Source organism: Saccopteryx leptura, chromosome 4 (genome assembly GCF_036850995.1).
Source record: "Saccopteryx leptura isolate mSacLep1 chromosome 4, mSacLep1_pri_phased_curated, whole genome shotgun sequence".
NCBI classification, from domain to species: domain Eukaryota; kingdom Metazoa; phylum Chordata; class Mammalia; order Chiroptera; family Emballonuridae; genus Saccopteryx; species Saccopteryx leptura.
This window is the reverse complement of record NC_089506.1, coordinates 112533908-112558015: the sequence shown is the minus strand read 5'-3', so window position 1 is coordinate 112558015 and position 24108 is coordinate 112533908. Positions and strand designations below refer to the sequence as shown.

At 45.0% G+C, this 24108-nt stretch overlaps 1 protein-coding gene across 9 annotated transcripts in view; it reads left to right on the top strand.

Annotated features, from left to right (window-relative positions):
• Positions 1-24108, top strand: part of STARD13 (StAR related lipid transfer domain containing 13) — a 238602-nt gene that overhangs the window by 207942 nt on the left and 6552 nt on the right. For all 9 annotated transcript variants that reach the window (XM_066381012.1, XM_066381017.1, XM_066381014.1 and 6 more), the window contains 7 exons: positions 5361-6778; positions 7979-8152; positions 9314-9473; positions 16355-16553; positions 21719-21929; positions 22524-22638; positions 23534-23755. In XM_066381012.1, coding sequence (XP_066237109.1) covers positions 5361-6778; positions 7979-8152; positions 9314-9473; positions 16355-16553; positions 21719-21929; positions 22524-22638; positions 23534-23755 — 2499 coding nt within the window. The remainder of the gene's footprint in view (positions 1-5360; positions 6779-7978; positions 8153-9313; positions 9474-16354; positions 16554-21718; positions 21930-22523; positions 22639-23533; positions 23756-24108) is intronic.

Sequence of the window (24108 nt, the reverse complement as noted above, 5' to 3'; positions counted from 1 at the left end):
CTTCTGTGTTGTTAAGTTCTTTACACACCGTATCTCCGGTCTTCATCAAAGATAGTTACTTTTATCTTGCTCTTTAAAGTTTATATGGCATTTTCACATATGATCTCAGTTGGTTCTATGGACAGGCCATGCAACCTGTGTATTATCATTTCTGTTTTAGAGCTGAGAAAATTGAGTTTTAAAAAGGGTGCCGGCCCTGGCTGGTTGGCTCACCGGTAGAGCATCAGCCTGGCATGTGGGGGTTCCGGGTTCGATTCCCGGCCAGGGCACATAGAAGAAGCGCCCATTTGCTTCTCCACCCCTCCCCCTCCCTCCTCTCTGTCTCTCTCTTCCCCTCCCGCAGCCAAGGCTCCATTGGAGCAAAGATGGCCCGGGCGCTGGGGATGGCTCCTTAGCCTCTGCCCCAGGCGCTAGAGTGGCTCTGGTCGTGGCAGAGCGACGCCCCGGAGGGGCAGAGCGTCGCCCCCTGGTGGGCGTGCCGGGTGGATCCCGGTCGGGCGCATGCGGGAGTCTGTCTGACTGTCTCTCCCCGTTTCCAGCTTCAGAAAAATACAAAAAAAAAAAAAAAAAAAAAAGGGTGCTTTGCTCAAGATCACTTAGTGAATTACCTGTGTCACCTTCACATTTTAAAAACATGAGTTCTCCTGGCTCATTCAAGTTATTCTTAAAATGGGCGTCACTCTGAGGCATCATCCAGAGAATTTTTCTTAGCTGTGTTCAGTCTTGTGATCACACTCTTTGGTAGAGTTACTCAACCCATAACTAACAGAACTCTGCAGCATTCAGCACCGTTAGCCCTCTAGGGCACAGCCATGTCAGAAGAGCCTTTGTCAGCTCCCTTGCCAGAATCCAGGCGGTTGATGTCTATAGGTTTTTCATGGTTTACCAAATAATTAAGCTAGGAGAGTAAAGTTAGTTTGTTGTTTCTTTTTCTCATAAATATATCTGACTCCTAGGTATTTCCATTTTTCACTGCTAAATAATCAAACTGTTATTAGCTTAAAATAATGATCAAATTGATGACATCTGATCAGCTCTTAACCAATAAGTACACTTCCATAGTTATTGGGGAGTCTACACCTGCCTGAAAGTCTGTGGGGCCCTGAGGTATGAAAGTTAAACTCTAGCACAGTATGGGTCATGGCCCATCGATGGACTGTCAAATGAATTTGGTGGGTCACAACTTGTTTAAAAAGCAAAACTGACTAAATTAGAATGTAAAATATCAGAGGACAGCTAACTGAAATAAATTAGACGGAGAAAGACAAATACCATGTGATTTCACTTATATGTGGAATTGTAAAAAGAAAACAAGCAGAGCAAGCAGACTCAAAGATACAGAGAACTAACTGATGGTTTGCCATTCAAGGAGGGGCGGGGGTGAAGGGGTGGATGAAAAGGTGAAGGGCGATGAGAAATACAAACTTCCTGCTGAAAATGAATAGGACAGGGGAAGTAATGCACAGCACAGGGAAAATGTTCAGCAATAAATATCATACTGACTTGGTACAGTAACAGATGGTTACTAAACTTAGCATGGTGATCAGATTGTAAAGTGTATCAGGTAGAATCTCTATGTTGTACACTTGAAACTGATATAATATTGTATATTAACTATAATAGAATATATCACAGTAGTACAAACAAGTATAATTATAGTAGGAATTGTTTGTTGTTTAGTATAATATCTGTATGTGCCTTGAGTTTGATAGAAAAGATATTTCTTATTGTATATCACTAGAATAGTTTGGAAGATCCTGTACTAGAGGAAAACAAAGATACAGAATTATGTCAGCACCTTTCGGGACATACTATAATAAAGGAGAAGGTGCTAAAGGAAAATGGGTTTTTCATTTTGTTTTTGTTTATTATTGATTTGGTTTGCTTATTTGTTTTGGCTCAAACAATCTAAATACTAAAATAGTTTCTGAACCATTGGTCTTTTCCCCGACGGTCCACCACTGTTCACATGCCTTTTTGGGTTGTACGTACCTTCCTGTTTCCCAAAGCTAGTATAATAAGCTCTTAGAGCTTCGCAGACAGGGGCAGGCTTTCCATTCCCAGTTCTCAGTGCCCAGCTTGGCATCTCTTCATAACCAAAATAAAGAAGTCCTTATCCAACTATATAGTATACGGTTTACTAGCACCCGAAACAGAGTTTGCACTAGCTTGAGAGAGCTTGTTAGAGCCAACACTAAATATTGTAGTTTCTATTTTAAGATACCTATAATTTTGTTAAAAGCATACCCTTCTTTTGCCTTTTCAAAATAACTATTTGCTTAAAAGGACTTTTTTCAAAATGCTGACTTAATATCAACTTCCCCTCACTACTATCTTGAAATGTGATATGAAAATCCAGAACTCAACCTTCAGCCTATCACGATGCCTGGTACATAATGGCCCTCAGATATTGGGTTTTATTATATCAATCACAGGGAAAAGGGAAGTAGAAAAGGCTACAAAGAAAGTATAATTTTGAGTCTTCATCTTAGAGTCTTGCCTTTTTTTCCATTTATACAATATTTTAAACTCTTTTTTCCAAAGCTCTCTATAACTATTTTTAAAACTCAAAACTAACTTTCCACTGAGGCCCCAAACCTGTGGGAAACTTCGTTAATACCTTGGCTTTGCATTTTTTTTTCTACCTTATATTTGAATGTTCAAATTTGTCATTTAATCTAACCCAGATGAATCTAGATTTTTCACTAAATAAACAAGAATGGGGACATCCCAACATTTATTGACTGAGCATCTGTTCACTTTTCCTTTAAAATAAAATAAATTGCCAAGCTACGGAGAGTTAAGGTGAATATTATTAGACTTGTAAAAAGATAAGCAGTCTATCTTAAGATAGGCAATAGGTAAGCAGTTGAACAACACTGGAGAATAACAAATAAACAGATACTCCTCAGTGAGGGACTACTCAATGCATTATTGCATTTAGTCTCCTCAGCTAACCTGCTGCGGCACACAGGGCCTATGTTTAATCCCATTGTATAAGTGATAGAAACTTTGGAGAGAGTGAGCATCTTAACATGCAGTCACAAAAGCTCCTAACTGGTACCACGCACACTTGGAACTGGGTCTTAGACCTAAATGCCAAAGTAAAATAAAATAAAGTTAGTTAACAACAGCAGCAACAACAAAAATATTGAGCAGGTACTTTGAGCTTGGCATTGGGAGGGATTTAAATACAGTGTGTCCGTAAAGTCATGGTGCACTTTTGACCGGTTACAGGAAAGCAACAAAAGACGATAGAAATGTGAAATCTGCACCAAATAAAAGGAAAACTCTCCCAGTTTCATACCTATTCAGTGCAGTTCAATGTGGGCTCACACACAGATTTTTTAGGGCTCCTTAGGTAGCTATCCCGTATAGCCTCTACAGACTCGTCACTGACTGGTGGCCTACCAGAACGGGTTTCTCCACCAAACTGCCGGTTTCCTTCAACTGCTTATCCCACTGAGTAATGTTATTCCTATGTGGTGACACTTCGTTATAAACGCGCCAATATTCATGTTGCACTTTGGTCACGGATTCGAATTTAGCGAGCCACAGAACACACTGAACTTTCCTCTGTACCGTCCACATCTCGACTGGCAAGGCCGTGGGCTGCTCCGCTGTATACACGGTGTTACGTCATCATCTGTGCATGCGCACATGCTGCCACATCATCCTACAGAAATTGGGAGGGTTTTCCTTTTATTTGGTGCAGATTTCACATTTCTGTCGTCTTTTGTTGCTTTCCTGTGACCGGTCAAAAGCGCACCATGACTTTACGGACACACTGTATGAATAAAGCAGAGAAACACAGTCCCTGTTCTTGATGAGCTTACTTACCTATTATGACTGAGGATGGGTGTGTGTGACATGAGCTTGAGTTATCAGTAGAGTAACTACTACAACAGAGGGCTACTCCAAATGCAGGGGGAAAGTAGTCGTTGTTTGGAGCAATCAGGGAAGGCTTCAAAGGGAAGGATTTCATAGGCACACTGAGCACCCAAGAGTCGTCAGGGACCAGAGCAGGACATTCTCAGCAGTAGACCATGTACCTCCTTTTAGGCTCTTAAATCTGTAACAGAACTGGGTGTTGGGGGATAGTTGTGGGCCAGGGAGCAGAGAGGAACTGGGAGGAACAACTGAAATGAGGCAAGAAAAGTAGGTACCTGGCAGTCAGGGCAAATGGGCTTTGAATGCTGCACTCAAGATATCAGGGAGGCTAAGGGAAGCTGAGGGCTTCTAAGCTGGGGTTCTGTGATCACCTTCAGATTACACTACAGAAAGCTGCTTAGATGGGGAAGACACCGGAGTCAAGGATTCTTGTCAGGTTGTGGCTGTTAATAGACCCAAAGAGAGAGGTGTCATAGGCCTCAAAAAGGGCATAGGGGTGAAGAAGGTACGATAGTCTCTCTCAGTTGGGCCCTGGTAATACACGTGGTGAGGAGGAGGAAGGAGCAGATGATTCCGTTTATCTTGGAAGGAAATTATTATTTAGATGCTCTAGGTCAAGGTCTATACTGAGCTGGAGGGACTCACAAAGATAAGCAAGGGCCTCTCTGGCCTCTACACACCCAGACTTTCCTCTCTCAGGGGATGCAAACTCAGGCAGAGCCCAGACAGGTAAGATAAATGTGTACAGAGTGCAGTGTAAGACGGCAAAGCAGTGAGGACCAAGGCAGTCTTGGGCGCATGTTCTGCCGAAGGCGTACGGATGCAGAATTGGTTAAAAACAAGAAGGCAGGCCAGCAGAGCAGCTGGGCGGACTCTCCCCAACCAGTGATCTCTGGAATTCCACCTACAGGAGTTCAGTAGATAATTGTGTCATTAGTTTGTACCGGAAATAGACAACAAGAATCAAGTTGGAGAGACCTAGGTAAGGAACATTAGCTCATAGAGAGTGGCTTCGCGGTTCGGAGGTGGGAAGCTGGAAATATTGTCACGGGCTCAGTTAAGATGTCTCAGGAAAGAAGTAAGTGTCTTACGGCAGGATTAGGTTTCCGTGTGAGAGGGAGACCACAGGTGTTTTAGATTTAGACTGTCTATGTCTAGTCAGATGATAACTTCACCTTCTTTATAATCAATCAAGAAAAGACTTCTTAGAGAGGAATGATTCTGGAACTTGGTGGAAATTACAAGGAATAAAGCTTGGCAGGTTGGGAAGAGGTGCTCTAGCCACCAGGGAGACAGAGGGTCTGTGGGACAGTGCATGACAGTGGAGGACCGAGTGAAGGTTCCTCCCAAGCCCAGAGAATGCCCATGAAACGGAGGGAAGGGAGAGGAGCGAGGACCTCCTCTGGCCCCAAGGTCTCCTGTTTCATCTGAGCTACTGGCCAATGCGTGCTGTCCTTGATGTTTTCCAGGGTGATGACTCAGATGAGGAGGATCTCTGTATCAGTAACAAATGGACTTTCCAAAGAACCAGCAGGCGGTGGTCTCGGGTCGATGACCTCCACACCCTGTTTCCTGGGGGAGACAGAAATGGGTCATCGGGAGACGTCAGGATGAGGAACACGACCAGCAGTGAAAGCGTCCTCACAGACCTGAGCGAGCCCGAGGTCTGCTCCCTCCACAGCGAGAGCAGCGGGGGCAGTGACGGCCGCGGGGGCAGCGAGGGCCGCGGCCAGACGGGCGGCCAGGGCGCAAGCAGAGAGCTGCCCGAGGGCCCCAGCCGGCGCTGTGCCGACAGCCCGGGCGTGCTGGATGCCACGGGCGTCAGCAGCAGCCTCCCGCAGTCCCCCAGAGACGGTCTCAATTGCCCTTTACACCCCAAGAATGAGAAGCCTGGCAGGGCCAGGGCCAAGTCATTTTTAAAACGCATGGAAACACTCCGCACGAAAGGAGTGCACACCAGGCATAAGGGGTCAGGCCGGACAGGGGGCTTGGTGATCAGTGGGCCGGTGCTGCAGCAGGAGCCGGAGTCCTTCAAAGCCATGCAGTGCATCCAGATACCCAATGGAGACGTCCAGAGTTCACTCCCAGCCGCCTGCACCCAGGGGCTGCCATGCTCCAGCACGTGGAGCGCTGAGGGCAGTCCACTGGAAACCAGCAGTAGCGGGCTGAGCACGCCTGGCCTGAAGGAACGGAAATGCCAGGAGGCCAACAAGCGCGGGGGCATGTACTTAGAAGACCTGGATGTGCTGGTCGGTACTGTACTGCAGGAGGCAGGTGACCAGAACCACACACATGAGTTTCATTCCCAGGAGAACTTGGTAGTGCACGTTCCCAAGGATCACAAACCAGGAACGTTCCCAAAGGCACTGTCTATCGAGAGCCTCTCACCAACAGACAACAGCAATGGGGTGAACTGGAGGACAGGTAGCATCTCCCTGGGTAGGCAGCAGGGTCCTGGCACCAGGGAGCCTGGGCTCATGGCTTCCTGCCACAGAGCAAGTCGAATCAGTATCTATGACAACGTCCCCGGCTCCCATTTGTATGCCAGCACAGGAGACCTTCTGGACCTGGAAAAGGACGACCTCTTCCCTCACTTAGATGACATTCTGCACCACGTCAATGGGCTGCAAGAGGTGGTGGATGACTGGTCAAAGAACGTCCTGCCTGAACTGCAGGTGCGGGATGCTTTGGTTAGGAAGCCTGGCTTATGCCCCTTTCCATCTCCTAACCAGATCTCCCTAGATTTCGAAGGTAATTCTGTGTCCGAAGGTCGGACAACCCCCAGTGACGGGGAAAGGGATGGCACATCGCTGAACGAGTCAGAGGCCACCGGAGTCAGAGAAAGGAGGGATTCTGGAGTGGGGGCCTCTCTGACCAGGCCAAACAGGTTGGTTACATGATTTTGTGACATGATTTTTAATCCATTTTGTGATAGTTATGGTCCATTTATTTATTTAACAAACATTTATAGAGCACTTACTAAATGCTTGACATTGTTCTAGGTGATATATGTGGTCAGAAATCGTTTGAACAGAAGTATGTCCTCTGTACAGTTAACATGGTAATTGAATCCATGTCCCCTCACGTGTATTTTTCTGAGTGTTTACCCTCTAATTCAATCTTGGTTTTATTTTTTAAAAATTTTATTATTAAAAAGATCTTTGAGCTATGTGTAAAGGTCTGTGCTATCAGGCACCATAGTTAATCACTGGTAACGGAGGCCCAGTGCCTGCACACAGGTGCTTCCCATGACCTTGCAACAGTAGTCAGTAAAATGTCTCTGCCCCAACTGTTAAACTGTTTTTCATTTGTGTGAGAAAATTCTGTAATCTAAGGTGTGTATGTACTTCCTAAGTTTATTTTGACTTTACAATGCCCATTACAACGTACATAAAAGCTGTTGTACAAAAACCGTTTCAGAAGAACCGCAAAAAGCATAGGCCTGGGCAGGCCTAACTAGTAGGAAGAGTAATAATGTGTGTGCTTCTACTGGAGCCAGTGATGCCGCCTGGGGCTCACTGACGTGTGATGAAGGCATCACTTCAAGAGTGCCCCCTCCATGCCTGTCACCTTCCGCCTCCATCTCATCCCCAGAAGAGAGTAGAGTGTGGAGAGAGGTGGCAATAGGAAACTATGCTGGGGTTCCCAAGCACTGAAACCTTTCTGTCTGTCTGTCTCTGTTGACATCTCCCTCCCTCTCTCTCTCTCTCTCTCTCTCCCCCCCCCCCCCCCGCGCGCGCGCGCGCGCGCGCGCGCACACACACACACACACACACACACACACACACAGAGTCTCAATTGCTTTCAACACTTTATGAACGAATTCGGGAATGGACAAATAAAATGTATTGTATAACTTATTTAAACCTCCTTATGAAACAGATAATGAACCCTTTTCCAGATTTATCAGACTTGGATAATCAGTTTCTTAGGTCTGTTCCGTACATGTGTCTTCTTTTCCATTTGCTTGGTGATTTTCTTGGCGCAGAACTCACTTTGTTTAGCTACTAAAAAATAGGTAAGGTCCTGTGTTTCTGGATAACACATCCACTTTGTGACTGCTTCTCTGACGGTCTCTCTGGTCTAGGCGGCTCCGGTGGACCAGCTTCCAGCTCTCGCACCAGCCCTCGCCATCCACGGCGTTGCCCCACATCAGCAACCAGACAGCTGGCCAGCTGAACCTGCTCCAGCGCTTCTCACTGCTGCGCCTCACGGCCATCATGGAGAGGCACTCCATGTCCAACAAACACGGCTGGACATGGTGAGTAACACATTCACGCGGGAGGGTGTTGTTGGTGCTAGAGCTAAGCCTGAGGTTGCAAAAGCTTTTAAAGTATTTGCTTTTGGACCGATTGTTGCCTTCGCTCGCTGCCTTCCTGAAAGTACACAGAGTTCTGCCTTCCGGTCTGCTTCCCAGGCTGCTTCCTAGGGTGGGATGGAGTCTGCAGGGAGCGTGGCTTTATTTGGAGCCCTACCAATGTCCAGGCAGTGCAGTCAGGCTCCAAGAAAGATAAAAGACAAGTAAAGGGTGATTAATTGTGAACAGAGGAATTAAAAGTAAACCTGCCTTAAAGTAATTCTGGCAGTTTGCAGGGAGAAACATCTGTTATTTGTACCTTCGGGCCAATGCAGAGCTCAATACTTAGAGCACTGGTCATTCAGAGAGCATTTCATTCTTCAAGTACTTCTCTGCTTTTATTTCATGCACGAATAAAAACAAGAAACCACAGTGAAACCTTTGTCATAAGGAATTGACAAAGCATGTCGTGGAACTTGAGTGTAGACTGATTTTAGACGATTTGATGCATTTGAAAAAAATATAAAATGAGTTACTAACTATCCTATGGTATATACATTATAGATATATCATATATATAGAAGAATTCGCAATGCTTTTATTAAAAAAAAGAATAATTGAGGAAGTTATAAGTTGCATTATCAAATTGATATCTGTTTGTGTATTAAAATTTCCTTTAAAAAGTTCAGTCGGTTCTAGAAAATCATAGCCAAGAAATACTTTTAACCTTCTCTTCTCATTTCTCCCCTAACCCAACTGAACTAATTCTTCATTGTTGTTGTAAGTGTGCTTCATTTTGTCTTGTTGGGGACTTTTAAGTGTTTATTGCTTGAGTGGTTTGTAAGTCACAGTTAAATTAGAAAATCAAACACTTGCCTTGAAAACAGAGCCATAAATTCATCTGCTAATGTGAATCATGCTGTGTAACAGTAAGAGTTCTAACAGAGGCAAGGGGTGCACATAGTCCCTCCATGCACTGTGACTAATTAAGAGAGAAACGTTGAATTTCCCTCTGCCTTTTGGGTATTCCAACAAAAGCTTGGTTTCCACTTCTTGCTTGCTTTCACAGTTTCTCCCCACAGTGGGCCCCAGGAGGCTTGATGACCTGGTTTCTGTGAATTCTAGGTCAGTTCCAAAGTTCATGAAGAGGATGAAAGTTCCTGATTACAAAGACAAGACTGTCTTTGGCGTTCCTCTCATAGTTCACGTCCAGAGAACGGGACAGCCCCTGCCCCAGAGTATCCAGCAAGCATTGAGATATCTACGCAGCAGCTGCCTGGATCAGGTATGGTTGGAAATCCCAAACACAGGCTTGGGTTTGTGAAATGCCAGACACAGTCAGGTCTGTCCAGTGTCAGACAAGACATGCTTCACCAAAAAGAAAAGACATTGTGATCTTTATAGGTCAGTATTTAATTTGACCAGGCTGTATCTTTGTCACGCTGTTTGAGGATGTTTCCTCATTGGCACCTTGAACGACTCCCCGGAGTGACTGCAGAAAGTTAATGTTAATAGTTTGCAGCTGTGATGTCTAATTTGTGTGCCCCGGAAACTATACGCTGCATTTCCTTGTTAATTATTGTCCCAGTGCTATCATTGATTTCACAGTATTCCTTTTACCCCTGTCTTTTAAAATAACTTGTTTTTGTATTTTCCTTTATTAATTCCTTTTTTTTTTTGAAACAATGCCATGACCAGGAAAACTTAAAGCAAAGATAAATTTATTTACAACTTTTTTAAATGTGCAAGTAAAATATGAAACATTATCAGACGAATCAAATATCCCCTCATCTTACAGTGTTGATTAAAAATCTCAAGCTAAACATTATATTTGGAAATCATTTTCTGTCTCCAAGATTGTTTGGAGACCACCACAAAGGTAGACTATGATTGGGCCCAAAGTGCAACCCATCCTGTAATTGACTAGGCAAAGCCTTTGTTTCTACAAATTTATACCGGTTGGTTTCTTAGACATTCTTTCCAAAATAAAAGTGTGTTACCACTTGATAAACTGTAACCATGTGGGTGTATTTTCAGGCAACTATTCCATGATGGCTTTTGTTCATTGAACTCTTTAATACCGTGTGAAGAAACCTAAGATTATTCACAATTTTTTTTTATTTACCCTTAGCCTTGGGCTCCGTAGATAGGAGCTAAACTACAAGAACTCAAAGAACCTGGCTACTGGTGCTTATGTCAACCCTAACAGTGGATTGCACTTAAAATCAGGATGGTATCTTGATGAATCAGATACTAGTTTTTTCAGTGGAACAGAATGGGAATAACTTCTTCATTTGAGCCAGCTTTGAATAACTAAATGCATGATCCCCTTCTCCCTTCCCACTCCTAATATAGAGAATATACAGATATATATGTTTCCATATTTAGACAGCATAATGGAGAGCAGGAGCGATTACTGTTTTTGCTACTGTGGTGATGATGGCTATTTTGTTTTGAGAAATGACCTTAACAACTAGGCTGTCATTTCTCAGGAACAGGGCAACAGACTACGTGTCTAAAACTGCAGTACTCATCTTTGGCAAGCGCCCCAACATCGACTTGTGAAGAACGTGCCAACAGAGCAAATCAGTGAATCTGGTTGCTTGAGCTTTAAATTTTTATTTTATTTTTTTTAATTTTACATATTTTACCAAAAGTATATTATTAATCAAAGTTGCTGATCTATGGGTGTTTTACTGAGGACAATGTTTGGGAGAGGTGGTTTCAGGTCAATACTTGGAAGTGTCCACTGTAATCTCTTTTTACAACTCTAAAAGTATTGCAGCCGTGCCCTTTGGCTGAGGACTTTGCGATCTCAATTGTACTTTTGTTGGTTTGTTAATACAGAGCCAAGATTATGGTTCATGGAGGGTAGCCTTTTATTCAAGCATTTGCTTTTCTAAGCTTCCTAATATAAGGATCTATAAGACTGATCCTCCCTCCTGGCTGATTCTCTTAGAATCTGTGGCTCTGCATCTCACCAAGAACAGATAATACTTTGTTCCAGACATTCTAATGAATGGACACTAATGTTGATCAGCAAAAGCTCTATTAAGAGAAAACAGCTTTTGTTCAGGAACGTCTAGGGGAAATTCAGGCCACCTGTGCCATTAGTTTAGTAATAATCACCTTTCTTGAATGCCCATCATGTTTCAAGAATCAAAGTAAGAGTTCTGTGTTCATTGCCCATTGAACTCCACGTGCACCCTGTGTGGCATTCTCTCTCAGGTGACAATTATAGAGCCAAGATTGCTTGAAAATCTGCCTGACTCAGAGTCCAAGTTTTTAACCACTCATTCCATGACCACCTGTTGGAATTGTTTGTGTCTAGTGGACTTTGGGGAGATCTCGTGTCCAGCATTGAGGGACACTTTGAGAATTGGTCCTCCGCAAGTCATTGATGAATTCACCTCTAGGGTTTTGTCAATGATGCTGGTCATTACATCCTATAGTGTCCTTTGTGAGGATGAAAGAATTTTTTCTCTGGCCCCAGCACCTGAAAGCTTCATGTTGTTTTTGGACAACTGGTCTGTTTTATTTTCATTAAATATAGCAGACACACTCGTCTCTATATGTTTTCTTCTCTATATAGGATGCTCGAAAGATTGGAACCCAGGGTATGCTTTGCCTGCAGGAAATGTATGTGGTTTGGGGACATGAATGCTGTGTCTCCACCTCATCCCTAGTTTCAGCGACCCTTTTCTATCTATTTTCCTTTGGTTCTAATTTTCTCATCTATTTTATTTAATTTTATTGTATCTTATTGTATTTTACAAATCACTGTTAAGTCAGCTTGAATTCTTCCTTGAGCAAGATTGGGTATACATGAATGAATTATAATGCCGCTGCTCTCCTCACCACATAGTCTTTACTGTAACCTGGGAACCGTCATACCCCCTGTAGATTCTGAATAACATGGAGCACCAGTATCACTACTGTTATTGGGTCCAGACTCCTATTTGAAGCAAAAGACATGAATAGAGAGGACGGTAGGCACTGAGACCCCTCAGTCCCTGTTCACTGTCTCTTCCCAGTCTCCACATCAAGCCAATAACTACTTTTTAAATCTGGAAGAGTGCTGGCAAACTTTTGTAGAAAAGACTCATTTCAAGGACATAACTACTGATTCTAAATGTGGCCCAAATGTGCAAGTCCACTCTCTCTCTCTCATTAGTCAAAAGTATGAAATGTCAAAGGGACTTTCACCACCGCCGGTTGCACCTCATGGAGCACTCCACACTGACAGGGATCAACGCCGTATCTGTCTCCCCTTCATCATCACAGAGTGCGGACAACACCTGCTCCCCTGGTCCCTGTGCAAAACTAGGTGCTAGCAGGAAGGTAACCAGGGAACACTGGAAAAACACAATGAAGAATGAAATAAAACCAGGAAACCATGGTCAAGAGGAAGGCTGTCCCAGAGACTTCAGAGTGAACAAGAGCAAACAAAAGCAAATGAATCAGAAAAGAAGTGGGAAAGAAGAGGCAAGAGTCACAGGGAAGAAGTGGACATAGCACTAGTTTAGTGTCCTTTCCTCATCGACTCTTCCATAGCCGAGTTGTTGGGTAGAAGACAAAAGGGAGAAGAATGAAAAACTGGACCAAAGAAGCACTCCTCACTCATCCTTTTATCTTTAAAATGAGAGCTCAGGTGAAAGGGGGATGCTTATAAAATAAATTTGCATTGCTGACCACCATTTCCCCCTCTTTAGAGAGGATTTAAAGAGGTAGGTGGGAGCATGACCGTGTGAAATTCCTTGTTTATAAATTAAGAATTTCAAAACAGTGACAGCAGAGCATTAAACAAAATGGTCACCTGTCTACCAGTGACAGACATAGAGCAAACGAAAGACATTGTGCCCTCCTTGGGTCTTCCTCTTAGGAAGCTGAGGGAGCTGGGGCAGCCTCCTTCACTGGGGATGACAGGGTATTCTTAGAGCCAACAGATGTTAAGATTGTTTCTTTGGTTTTCTATTTTTTTACTTGGAAAAATGTTAGCCAAAAACGCAACTTTTATCACTGCTCTGAAAACTTCTCTAAGAAGAAATGGTTATTGGCACTCACTCCTGCCCCAAACCAGGGTTGTTCCAGGCGGGAGGTAGGAGAAGCTCTTCTTTCTGGTCTAAGGACCTCTCCACCATGAAGAGAAACTTCTCTGTACCGTGTGCTGGGAGCTTTCCTCTGCAAGTAACAAAAGTGGAGCTCTGCTCCACCACCCTCACCCATCAGGACCATTGTCTCCTTCATATGGGGCATGAGTCTAAGCCTTAGGGAGGAAGGGCGTATAAGGCAATATCCTGAAGACTGGAGAAAAGCCACCCAGGACTCCTCAAAGCCACCCAGGTCCATCCAGAATGGCTGAAACGGTAGGAAATTCGTGAGCCCACATAGAACTCAGGAAATGGGGTGGTTCCGGGGTTAGTTCTTCTATCAGCTCAGAGACATTTTTGAAGAAATGTCATTTTGAAGTTCTTCCACTTTTCCCTTCTGCTATCCTCAGCTATGACATCTGGAATCTGGTCTGATTTCCGAACATGTTTTCTTTATTAGGTTAAGGAAAGAAATTTCCTTCTGTGCTTTCAACAAAAATCTAGAGAGCCCACAGATATTTCCCATGTCCTTTAGAAGTTGAGGGTGTGACGGGAAGGTTATTGTCAGAATTTGAGGCAGAACAAATAAATATCTGACAACTCTCTGGACATCCTGTGAGATCTAAGTCAGAGTAGCAGCTCTGAGCCCACAGCTGCAGCGCTCCAAACACATCTAAAATGTTTAAAATAACAATATTTGCTGAAACTAGAAAGAAAGTTGGAAGCAGAGCAATGCAAAGAAAGCATCCCTGGGATGTGTGTGTACACGTACACTAGTGTGCAAGAAACCGAGCCCGCCAGACGAAGTAGACAAAGGGGAGCCGTGTGCAGTGATTTTTACACAACTTGTCTGCTTTATTCTTTTTATAGATCCCGATCATTACTTCTCCGCTGGTAAAAAAAAATAATAAGCAGGAATTCTCAGACTGAATAAATAAACACTGACTCACATAAAGATAAGTATGAGTTACCCTGAAGAATTAATTCACTTTCTGTGCACTTAGATTCTGAGAACTCCTGTGCGGCCCAGCCCTGAGCCTATTTCCAGAATTCAAGGAGCTCAGGTGTAAGGAAATTCAGTCTGCATCTCACTTCAGAAGCACTCAATTAACACCTTAAAGTTTTCTTCTGACAGCCCATGCTTTCTTCTGGTGCACTTTGACGAAATGTGTAGTAGTTGCCAGAGGGTTCTTTAGATTTTTCTTGGAGAGTTACCTAAGTATGGGCAAGTGTGGCATTTTCTAAACATGCCAAAGTTTAAGGATAAAAAGAACAAAAAAAGTGAATATTACTTAAGTGACATACCTGAATAACCTGAGCTATTCAGGTGGTATTCAGGTTTAGCATGATAAGTCTTGGAATACAAAGACATATTCCTAACAATTCTGTTTTTATTGCCACAAAAAAAAAGTTGCAGGGCATAATTTTCCCCTGCGATCCGTTCAGCTGACATACACAGAAACCTCAGTATTCTCTAATTGCTCGGAATTCCTCCCTTGCTGTTCCTGCAATTTAAAAGAATTAGGGCTGCATTTCATTTATAGTAGCAACTGAGAGAGCTCTTCTCAGACACCTGAACTTGAGCAGAGCCTGCCAGGCATGCAGAGAGCTGTGGAGAGGTGACCTGGCAGGGTTTCTCCAGGTCTAGGGAGGAGGGGCCGCTGCTTACCTGTCTGACTGCTTGGGAAAGTTCCCAACTTGCTTTCAAAAGCGGGCCAACTTGTAAGTCCTTGGGAATGAGAAAAGTGGAGATTGAGGGTTGATGGACTGAGTTTTGAACAACTCAGGCATTTAGAAATAACAAACATAGGAATTCAGTGTAATCCTGGTGTCCCAGGGAAGCTCAGTGCTTCAGGGTGAGGTCAGTCCAGAGTGTGCAGCATCCTCAGGGCCTGGAGCACAGCCTGCAGGCCTGCCTCCTCACAGGGCTCTGTTCCACCACCCTCACCCATCAGGACCATTGTCTCCTTCATGTGGGGCATGAGTCTAAGCCGGGGTCCTCAAACTACGGCCGCGGGCCGCATGTGGCCCCCTGAGGCCATTTATCCGGCCCCTACCACACTTCCAGAAGGGGCACCTCTTTCATTGGTGGTCAGTGAGAGGAGCATAGTTCCCATTGAAATACTGGTCAGTTTGTTGATTTAAATTTACTTGTTCTTTATTTTAAATATTGTATTTGTTCCCGTTTTGTTTTTTTACTTTAAAATAAGATATGTGCAGTGTGCATAGGGATTTGTTCATAGTTTTTTTTTTATAGTCCGTCCCTCCAACGGTCTGAGGGACAGTGAACTGGCCCCCTGTGTAAAAAGTTTGGGGACCCCTGGTCTAAGCCTTAGGGAGGAAGGGCGTATAAGGCAATATCCTGAAGACTGGAGAAAAGCCACCCAGGACTCCTCAGCAGATCCAGAGCTTATGCACACACTGGCTAACCAGGTGGAGTACGAGTGCCAGGTGTTACCTGAGAAGCATGCAGAGCGAGTATTAAAGAATTCCAAAAAAGGAAAAGCAAATAAGACTCTTAAATCAGAAGATGTGCTTACGGCATTCTTTTGTTCCATGAGCGTGCTCCCTATAACCCTTTCCCCCAGAAGGACACTGGGTATGGTTGCTTATCCGGGATCCACCAAACCTTCCCCTGAGCAACCTTTCTCACAACCCCACCCAAGTGTCAGCACCGGAGGGCAGGGAGTTTGCTCTCGTTTGCTCACTAATGACTCCTGGAGCTGTAAGTACACCAGGTATATAGTGGGTATTTAATCATTACTTGTTGAATAAATGAATAAAATAACATTTACAGGTTACAAAGCACAGTCACATATATTCTCATTTAGTCTCCACAATAGCCCTGTGAGGTGGGATATTATTATTCTTATCTTCATTTGATAGGACAGGACTCAGTGTTCAGCTGCTATCCAAAGCAGGTAAACTAGTCATTTACACCTTACTAGTTTGGAGGCGTCTGCTGCTCGTGCAGGCCAGGCCCCACACCTTCGCATCACCCCGAGGTGGCTGCCTTAGGAAGGAGCTGTCTGGGGCAAAGGTGGCCTCGCTGACACCACCCTGTGACTTGTTTCAGGTGGGTCTTTTTCGAAAATCGGGCGTGAAGTCTAGAATCCATGCCTTGCGTCAAATGAACGAGAACTTCCCTGAGAACGTCAACTACGAGGACCAGTCCGCATACGACGTGGCGGACATGGTGAAGCAGTTCTTCCGGGACCTCCCTGAGCCGCTCTTCACCAACAAGCTCAGCGAGACCTTTCTGCACATCTATCAGTGTAAGTGGAGACAGTGTGGACCAGTGTTCTGTGTGCACCCGAAAACAGTTCTAGAGATCATGCTTTAAGTATACAGTACATGAATTCCTAAGAAGCATGTGAAAGTTAACATTCTATATGCTCTCCAGAAATAACTTTTTCACATTTTGAGATGGCAATCTCCAAAACGTATTTTATGCATTTGAAATACCTTTCAGACGTCAAAATCTTCCCTCTCAACAGGGTTTGGCCTAAGATCTAAAATTAAACTTCAGTGTATTTTTAATAAGTTTAAAATGAAAGAGGAACACAATAGAATTTATTGTGTGTGTAAGTATTTTTTAAAAAACCATTTAATTTTCTAAAATTAAGCATTTCCTTGGGATAGATGACATTCAAAGCCAAAAAATGTTAAAATGACTAGAAATAAGTGTATTTTATGTGGTGAAAAGTAAGCAAGCCAAATCCATCTTTACACTTAACTGAACTAATTTATATTTTCACTTGAAATATTTAAAGTATGTTAAATTGATAATTCTCAACCAAGCCTTTATAATTAAAATAATCACAAATATAAGTTTCTTATTAATAGGCATATCCTGCTAAAGTTAATCACAAAAGGGGATATTAGTAATGAACATGGATTCTTCTAGATAGGACAATTCTTCTAGATAATTATAATGATAAATTATTTTGATTGTCTAGTCCCATTTTCTTAGGAAAAGAATAATTTAGCCCGGCCCTGGCCGGTTGGCTCAGTGGTAGAGCATCGGCCTGGCGTGCAGGGGACCCGGGTTCGATTCCCAGCCAGGGCACATAGGAGAAGCGCCCATTTGCTTCTCCACCCACCCCTCCTTCCTCTCTGTCTCTCTCTTCCCCTCCCTCAGCCAAGGCTCCATTGGAGCAAAGATGACCCGGGCGCTGGGGATGGCTCCTTGGCCTCTGCCCCAGGCGCTAGAGTGGCTCTGGTCACGGCAGAGCGATGCCCCGGAGGGGCATAGCATCGCCCCCTGGTGGGCAGAGCGTTGCTCCTGGTGGGCGTGCCGGGTGGATCCCAGTCGGGCGCATTCGGGAGTCTGTCTGATTGTCTCTCCCCGTTTCCAGCTTCAGAAAAATACAAAAAAAAAAAAAAAAGAATAATTTAGCCCATGGACTTTGAGTTTTCAGCAAAATATGCCTGAAGTAGACCTCAACATGGAACCAAGCCAATGTGAAGCCGTTCCCTGCTATATGCTTAAGAAGTCTACAATATCGTAAATGCAGAAAGGATTATAATAAGTACCACTTGTAAAAACAGGATAAAGTGGTGATCCACTAAATAAATATTATTTTCTCAAAGTGAATAGGTTAAATTAATGATACATGTCACTAGAGCCCAAACACAGGGAGTTCATGATGTTGTTGCCATAGGAGGTTGAGCTGTACTTTTCAATTGAGCCTCCCTTCTGGTTTGGAAATATCAGTTGATACTAATCTAGGGTTAAGGCCACATTATTCCCAGGAGGAAATCACTGCCTTTGACCTTTCTTCAGAGTCACCAGCAAGAAACCAGATCAAAGCAGGTTTTATCTGAGCTGAGAGAACATTAACTGAGCGTTGCTTATGTGCAGAGCACCATGCTGAGCCCTGCAGAACACTTGGGTGGGGAAGACCTACTCTCACTCGCAGCTGAGGGGACCTAAATAACAGCAGTGCAGCGGGACTGGAGACATTCCATAGTAAGGTTACCGAGAGACCCCAGGAGGCTGAGGTGAGGAATAAGGACCTGGTGGAGAGCTGGCAACTGGAGGCTGAGGTATGTGAGGAGCACACGCCCAGTGAAGCGCATAGCGTGAGCATGTGGCCGGAGATGACAGGGCACCAGTCTGGCTGGCACGAATGCTAACTGTACAGTGCAGTACAGATGACACTGAAAAATTAGATGGTGGACACACCAAGGAAGGCATTAATGAATGCTAGGGTAAAGAATTTGTACTTCATTCATTAAGCATTGGGGAACCGGAGGTGTTGATACGAGGCTTACAGTTACAAAGACAGAACCAAAAATCTGACAGTTATTTAAACAATAAAGGCATTATATAATGCACATAAGAAGAAATCTGGAATTAAATAATTTCATAGCTAGTTAGTTCTACAATCAGTGACGCCAGGGCTGAAAGTCAGAACCTCGTGGTGAGCCACCTAAGGCCACAGTATGATTGCCACGACTTAGTTATCATGTCTTCCCAAAATCACATTCAAAGGCAAGAAGAAGACAGAGGGTTTCCCCTTGGGCATATGTTTCATTTTTATCAGAGATAAATTTACAGAAGCTTCTAACATTCATCAAGGTCCCACAGGCCAGAAATGGTTTATACCTTCTCCCCTGAATCAATTACTGCAAAGAGGAGCAGGATCACCATTTCTAGTTTTGGCCAGGACGGTTATTCCCTGGATCTAAGGGAAGGGCCTGGCTTCTCAGAGCACATTACAGTCCACAGTTACCCAGAATGTATGTTTTCTTAGAGAGGAAGGAAGACAGAGTAGGCAGCCAAGCTTGTGTCGGCCATAAGGGTGCATGTCATTAGAGCTGTTTTCCTGACCCATGAATCTGGAAGTGGTGATGGAGAGGCATTGGACCGGGTGAGAATGGAGGGTTAGGGAGCCTTGCCTGAGGCTCTGGGTTACTTGAGCGACCTCCAGCAGTGAGACTGGAAATCTGACCGTGAACATGGATAGGGCACAGGTTTCCAAATATCTGCTGGGGAAGGGAGGGGCAGTTCTTCCAACCGTTCTCTAGGACAGTTCTAATTTTAGCTGTGTTACTTCTTAGATTTTCATCAAGTATTAACTAGCGTTTTCAACCCACTAGTCTACAGGAGGGAGGAGATTGGAGGGTCAGAGATGGCCCTATAGTTTTAAGGCTTGATGACTGGGAGAATAGAGAAGGGAAGAGGCAGGGCTGCTGGCTGGTGGGCACGGAGGAGAGAGGAATTGAGAATTGCCCGGATGTTGAGGTGCTGCCTGTCACCCATATGGTCACAGATTACCAGCACTCAGAGTGCAGACCTAAAATTGTCTCCTGACAGTCAGAAAAGGTGCAGAAGCCCCAAGAGTGTCATGTGTAACAGGAGGTCAAAAAAAGGATAGGATCCGAAACAAATGCAGCATTTAAGGATTAGCAGTCGATCTTCCCTAGTATTTTTAGTAGAAACTAATGGGCAGAGATCTTTTCTGAGGGATAAAGGAGCAAGTCAGTAAGAAGGAAGTTGCAACAACATGTAGCCATGACAGATGTTGGCATGAAAGAGAAGGCTGGCAACCAGAAGTTAAACAATGTACACACTAGACATCTTACCTGAAACAGCATATTTAAAAGCAGTTCAGCAGCTCAAGCTGGATGTGTAAATATCTGTGACACGCTAGAAGTCATTAACAGTGTCTGCTTCTGCTTCGGTACAGCCAAGAAAAAAGAAAAAGATTTTGTTATAATTTGAACAAAATGGCTCTTCTCTACTAATCCCAAGTCCACCTTCCGCCAGTACTCTGGGGACGTGGTGGATGAGGGGAGGGCTGCGGAATGCTGGATGCATGGCGATGGTCATGCTTTCCCAGAAATGTGGATTTGCTGGAAGGCTGGGGCCAGGAGTGTGCCTGGCCCTGGGACGTACGAGGGTGGAGAGGTCACACCACAGCCCCTCTAGAGCAGCAGGCTCCCGATTGTTGTTTTTTTATCATGCACCCCTACCAGTAGTATATATCTGAGTATCTATACTAATTTATCTTTAGTAATATAAATATATAATGATATACTGTGATATACTGGGCACATTATAAAACACATCCTATCAGTATTTTTAAAGCATGACAGAAAACATCAACACCATTGAAAATCCTAATGTTTTCTTCCCACACCTCGCAGATGGTCACAGGCACATCTCCAATCCCTTCCAGCACAGACAGCCTACTGCAGAACCCTGTTCTGGAACATGGGATTTAAAAAATGTCAACAACGTTAGCCAAAGTGAATTTTCACTGTGTCGGAATGAGAGAACGAGGGCACTGAGTCAGGCCTAAAAGAAGAACACAGCCAGGGGACAGCAAAACGCAGCACCCAGCAGCGCCCATTTGCTGTTTTCCTCTCATTCGCTTCATCTGTTGGAGTCCCATTTTCTTTTAAGCCTGTATGACCAATGCTTACATCCCCCCCACACGGTGCCCAGCCCACAGGGGACCACCCACTCCCCATAGCTCTGGGGAGTTGGGCTCCTCTTCCCTAAGCACAGCCTTGGTTCCCATACCTTCAAGACTATGGGACAGATGGCCTTGAGTCACCGCACACAGCCACGTGCCTCCTCTGACTTGTGGGAGAGATAAATGTGCCAAGGCTGACCCTCAAGGAAACTACCTCTAAGCATCAGATCAAGAGGCAGGCAGGTCAGTCCTACCACTCATGGTTACTGGTACCAAGCTTGGCATCGCCCTGGCTGCTCCCCTCAGGGTGGGAAAGACGGGGTTGCTGTCCCCTAATACAGGTTTCCATGCCGTCCTCCCAGCCCTCGGCATCCTGAAAGGCGCTTCATGAGCTGTCTGGTGGGACGGGGGCGAGAGGAAAGCCAGTCCGACCGTGCTCTGGCCTACTGCCAACTTCAATCAGAGCAGGAAAACGGTTGTAAAGGGATGTGTGCCACTCAGAGTATGACGTGCGACACAGAGCGGACTGTGCAAGGACTCCCCCTTGTTTCAGACCAGGATCTGTGCCCTGTGGCGGGGTTCAAGGACTCCCCCTTGTTTCAGACCAGGATCTGTGCCCTGTGGCGGGGTTCAAGGACTCCCCCTTGTTTCAGACCAGGATCTGTGCCCTGTGGCGGGGTTCAAGGACTCCCCCTTGTTTCAGACCAGGATCTGTGCCCTGTGGCGGGGTTCAAGGACTCCCCCTTGCTTCAGACCAGGATCTGTGCCCTGGGGCGGGGTTCAAGGACTCCCCCCTTGTTTCAGACCAGGGTCTGTGCCCTGTGGCGGGGTTCCAGTCCTGCTCTGCCTCCACCAGCTGTGAGGCTGGAGCAGTGACTTCTTCCTCAGCACTTGTCCTCAGTGACAGTAGCACCTCCGAGTGTGTCTGCAGGCAAGGTGGCGCTTGCTCACCCTCCCCGGCTGGCTCTCTCGGTGGCTGTCCCTCTGATGCCCTGGCACCGGCCTTCCCACAGATGTCCCCAAGGAGCAGCAGCTGCAGGCAGCGCAGGCGGCCACCCTGCTGCTGGCCGACGAGAACCGGGAGGTGCTGCAGCTGCTCCTGTGCTTCCTCAGCGACGTGGTCAGCCTGGTGGAAGAGAACCAGATGACGCCCATGAACCTGGCTGTGTGTCTGGCCCCCTCCCTCTTTCATCTGAATTTACTGAAGAAAGAAAGCTCCCCCAGGTGGGTTGTCCTCGGCCTAGCCCTAAACCAGCAGTAACCCACAATTCATTAAAGAAAACAAACCTTGCATTGGATTTCCACTTGAGCATATGTCAGCTCTTAATTTATGATCAAAATGTTTTAAGATGACCCAGTTTGTGCGCAATGATTCACAGAATTGTCAGATTAGCATATTGAAGGATGTGTGTTGTTACCCAGAAAACTCAAGGAATTTCGTTTTGTTTCGTGTGTGTCGGTGGGAAGGGGGGAAAGTACACGAAGTAGTACTTTACAGTCTTTAAGAAAAAGAGGCTAGATTCAAGGTCTATGCACAACAGCTTACGGTGAGATGGTTTGACCTTGAGAAAAATAGATTCATTTCTCCCGCAACAGCTATTCCTGTCTTTATATTCTTCCAAGGTTTTTGTTATGAAGTGTCAGGCTCTTAGCCTGACTCAGAATATCTGACATGTGTGGTCATTGTTTTTATCTGGAAATGAGGGAGTCTGGGATCTGGAGGGCACCTGGGTAGGAACAGAAAATCAAAGGGATAAGCTGTATTGCAGAAAACTTTCTGTTCTGGGATCTGCTTAGGACTGTCCCCTTCACTTACAGAGTCATACAGAAGAAATATGCCACCGGGAAGCCAGATCAAAAGGACCTCAATGAGAACCTGGCTGCCGCTCAGGGCCTTGCCCACATGATCATGGAATGTGACAGACTTTTCGAGGTGAGCAAAAGGCTTGAACTGCCTTCCTTATAGTTCTTGGAACTAGATGATGCTTGAAACAGTTGCCACACTTGTGGCTTATATCTGTTTGTTCCTGAGTTTATCATGAAAATAGTACCCTCTATTACTCTGGTCTTTGCCTCCAAGAAATGCGAGGAGTTGTCTATATAATTGAGTGTCTTGATAGTTAAAGGCACTTGATGGTTAAAGGCAACTGTTTCATGAGAACAGTTACGTAACCTTCAGTTGCCAAGTTCAAGGCAAGGCAGCCCATTATGCTTTTTTTAAATTTTACCTTGGGCTTTGATTAGGTTCAATCTCTGTGTGTGTGTGTGTGTGTGTGTGTGTGTGTGTGTGTGTGTGTGTGTGTAATATTTATCAGTGTCTGTTAACCAAGAATCAATAATAGCTTATGAAGATAGCTACAAATATGTGAAAGAAGGACATGAACTAGACTGCTGCCATACTCTCTGTGTACATTTGGCTTTTGTAAGTGAGAGAAGTGTGCTAAAAAGGTAAAGCTCTTTCTAAGTTGCATTTGATGCTTCCCTTAAGTCTATGTGCTTTAAAGCTTTCTGAGCCCACATTTTGCCAAAATGAATAAAAATACATTAAAGGGGAAGTTAAAGGGCAACGGAAAGGCTGAATGGGCAGTCACTGTAATGTTTTGAGTAATAAATTTAGCCTTAGAAACTTATCTGTGTTTTCTGACTTTAGGAAGCGCCCCCCACCCTCCCATCAGCAGCCTTGCCACTGGCCTTAGAAAAACAGTTTTTTGCCATGGGGCACTGTGCCCATTCCAATACACATGGCCTTTGACTAAATGACTTTGTTTCTCTGTGAGCATCAGCATCTGTAACTCGGTGTGCTGCCCTTTGTGCATCCTCTGGTTCAGGTCCCACATGAGACGGTCGCCCAGTTTCGTAGTTCGTACTTGGAGGCTGAGATCCATGCTCCGACTCTGGAAGACCTGGGGGCCCAGCTGGAGGAGAGTGGGGCCACCTTCCACACTTACCTAGACCAGCTCATCCAGGGCCTACAGAAGGAAGCCAGGGACAAGTTCAAAGGATGGGTCACATGCTCCAGCACGGACAGCACAGACCTTGCTTTCAAAAAGGTAATCTCAAGGGTTGTGAAAAATGACCCCCAAAAAGCCACATCTGACAACCAGGGATTTGTTTTGCTTTAAAAATGGCCACTGTCCACAGGACCTGGCACACAGGCCAAAGACCCTTCCCAGACACTGCCAGGCAATCGTGTTGGACACAGCCAGGGTGCAGACTGTGAGGTCAGACTGCTAGATCCCATTCCAGTCCCTGTCCCTTAGCTGTGTGACATTGGGCAAGTCACAGGCCTCTCTTTGCCTCAGTTTTCTAGTTGCATAATGGACATAACACTAACACCACTGTCTGGGGAGGACTGTTTAAAAATCAAATGGGTTAGACTGGCACCTGGCAAACAGTAAGATTA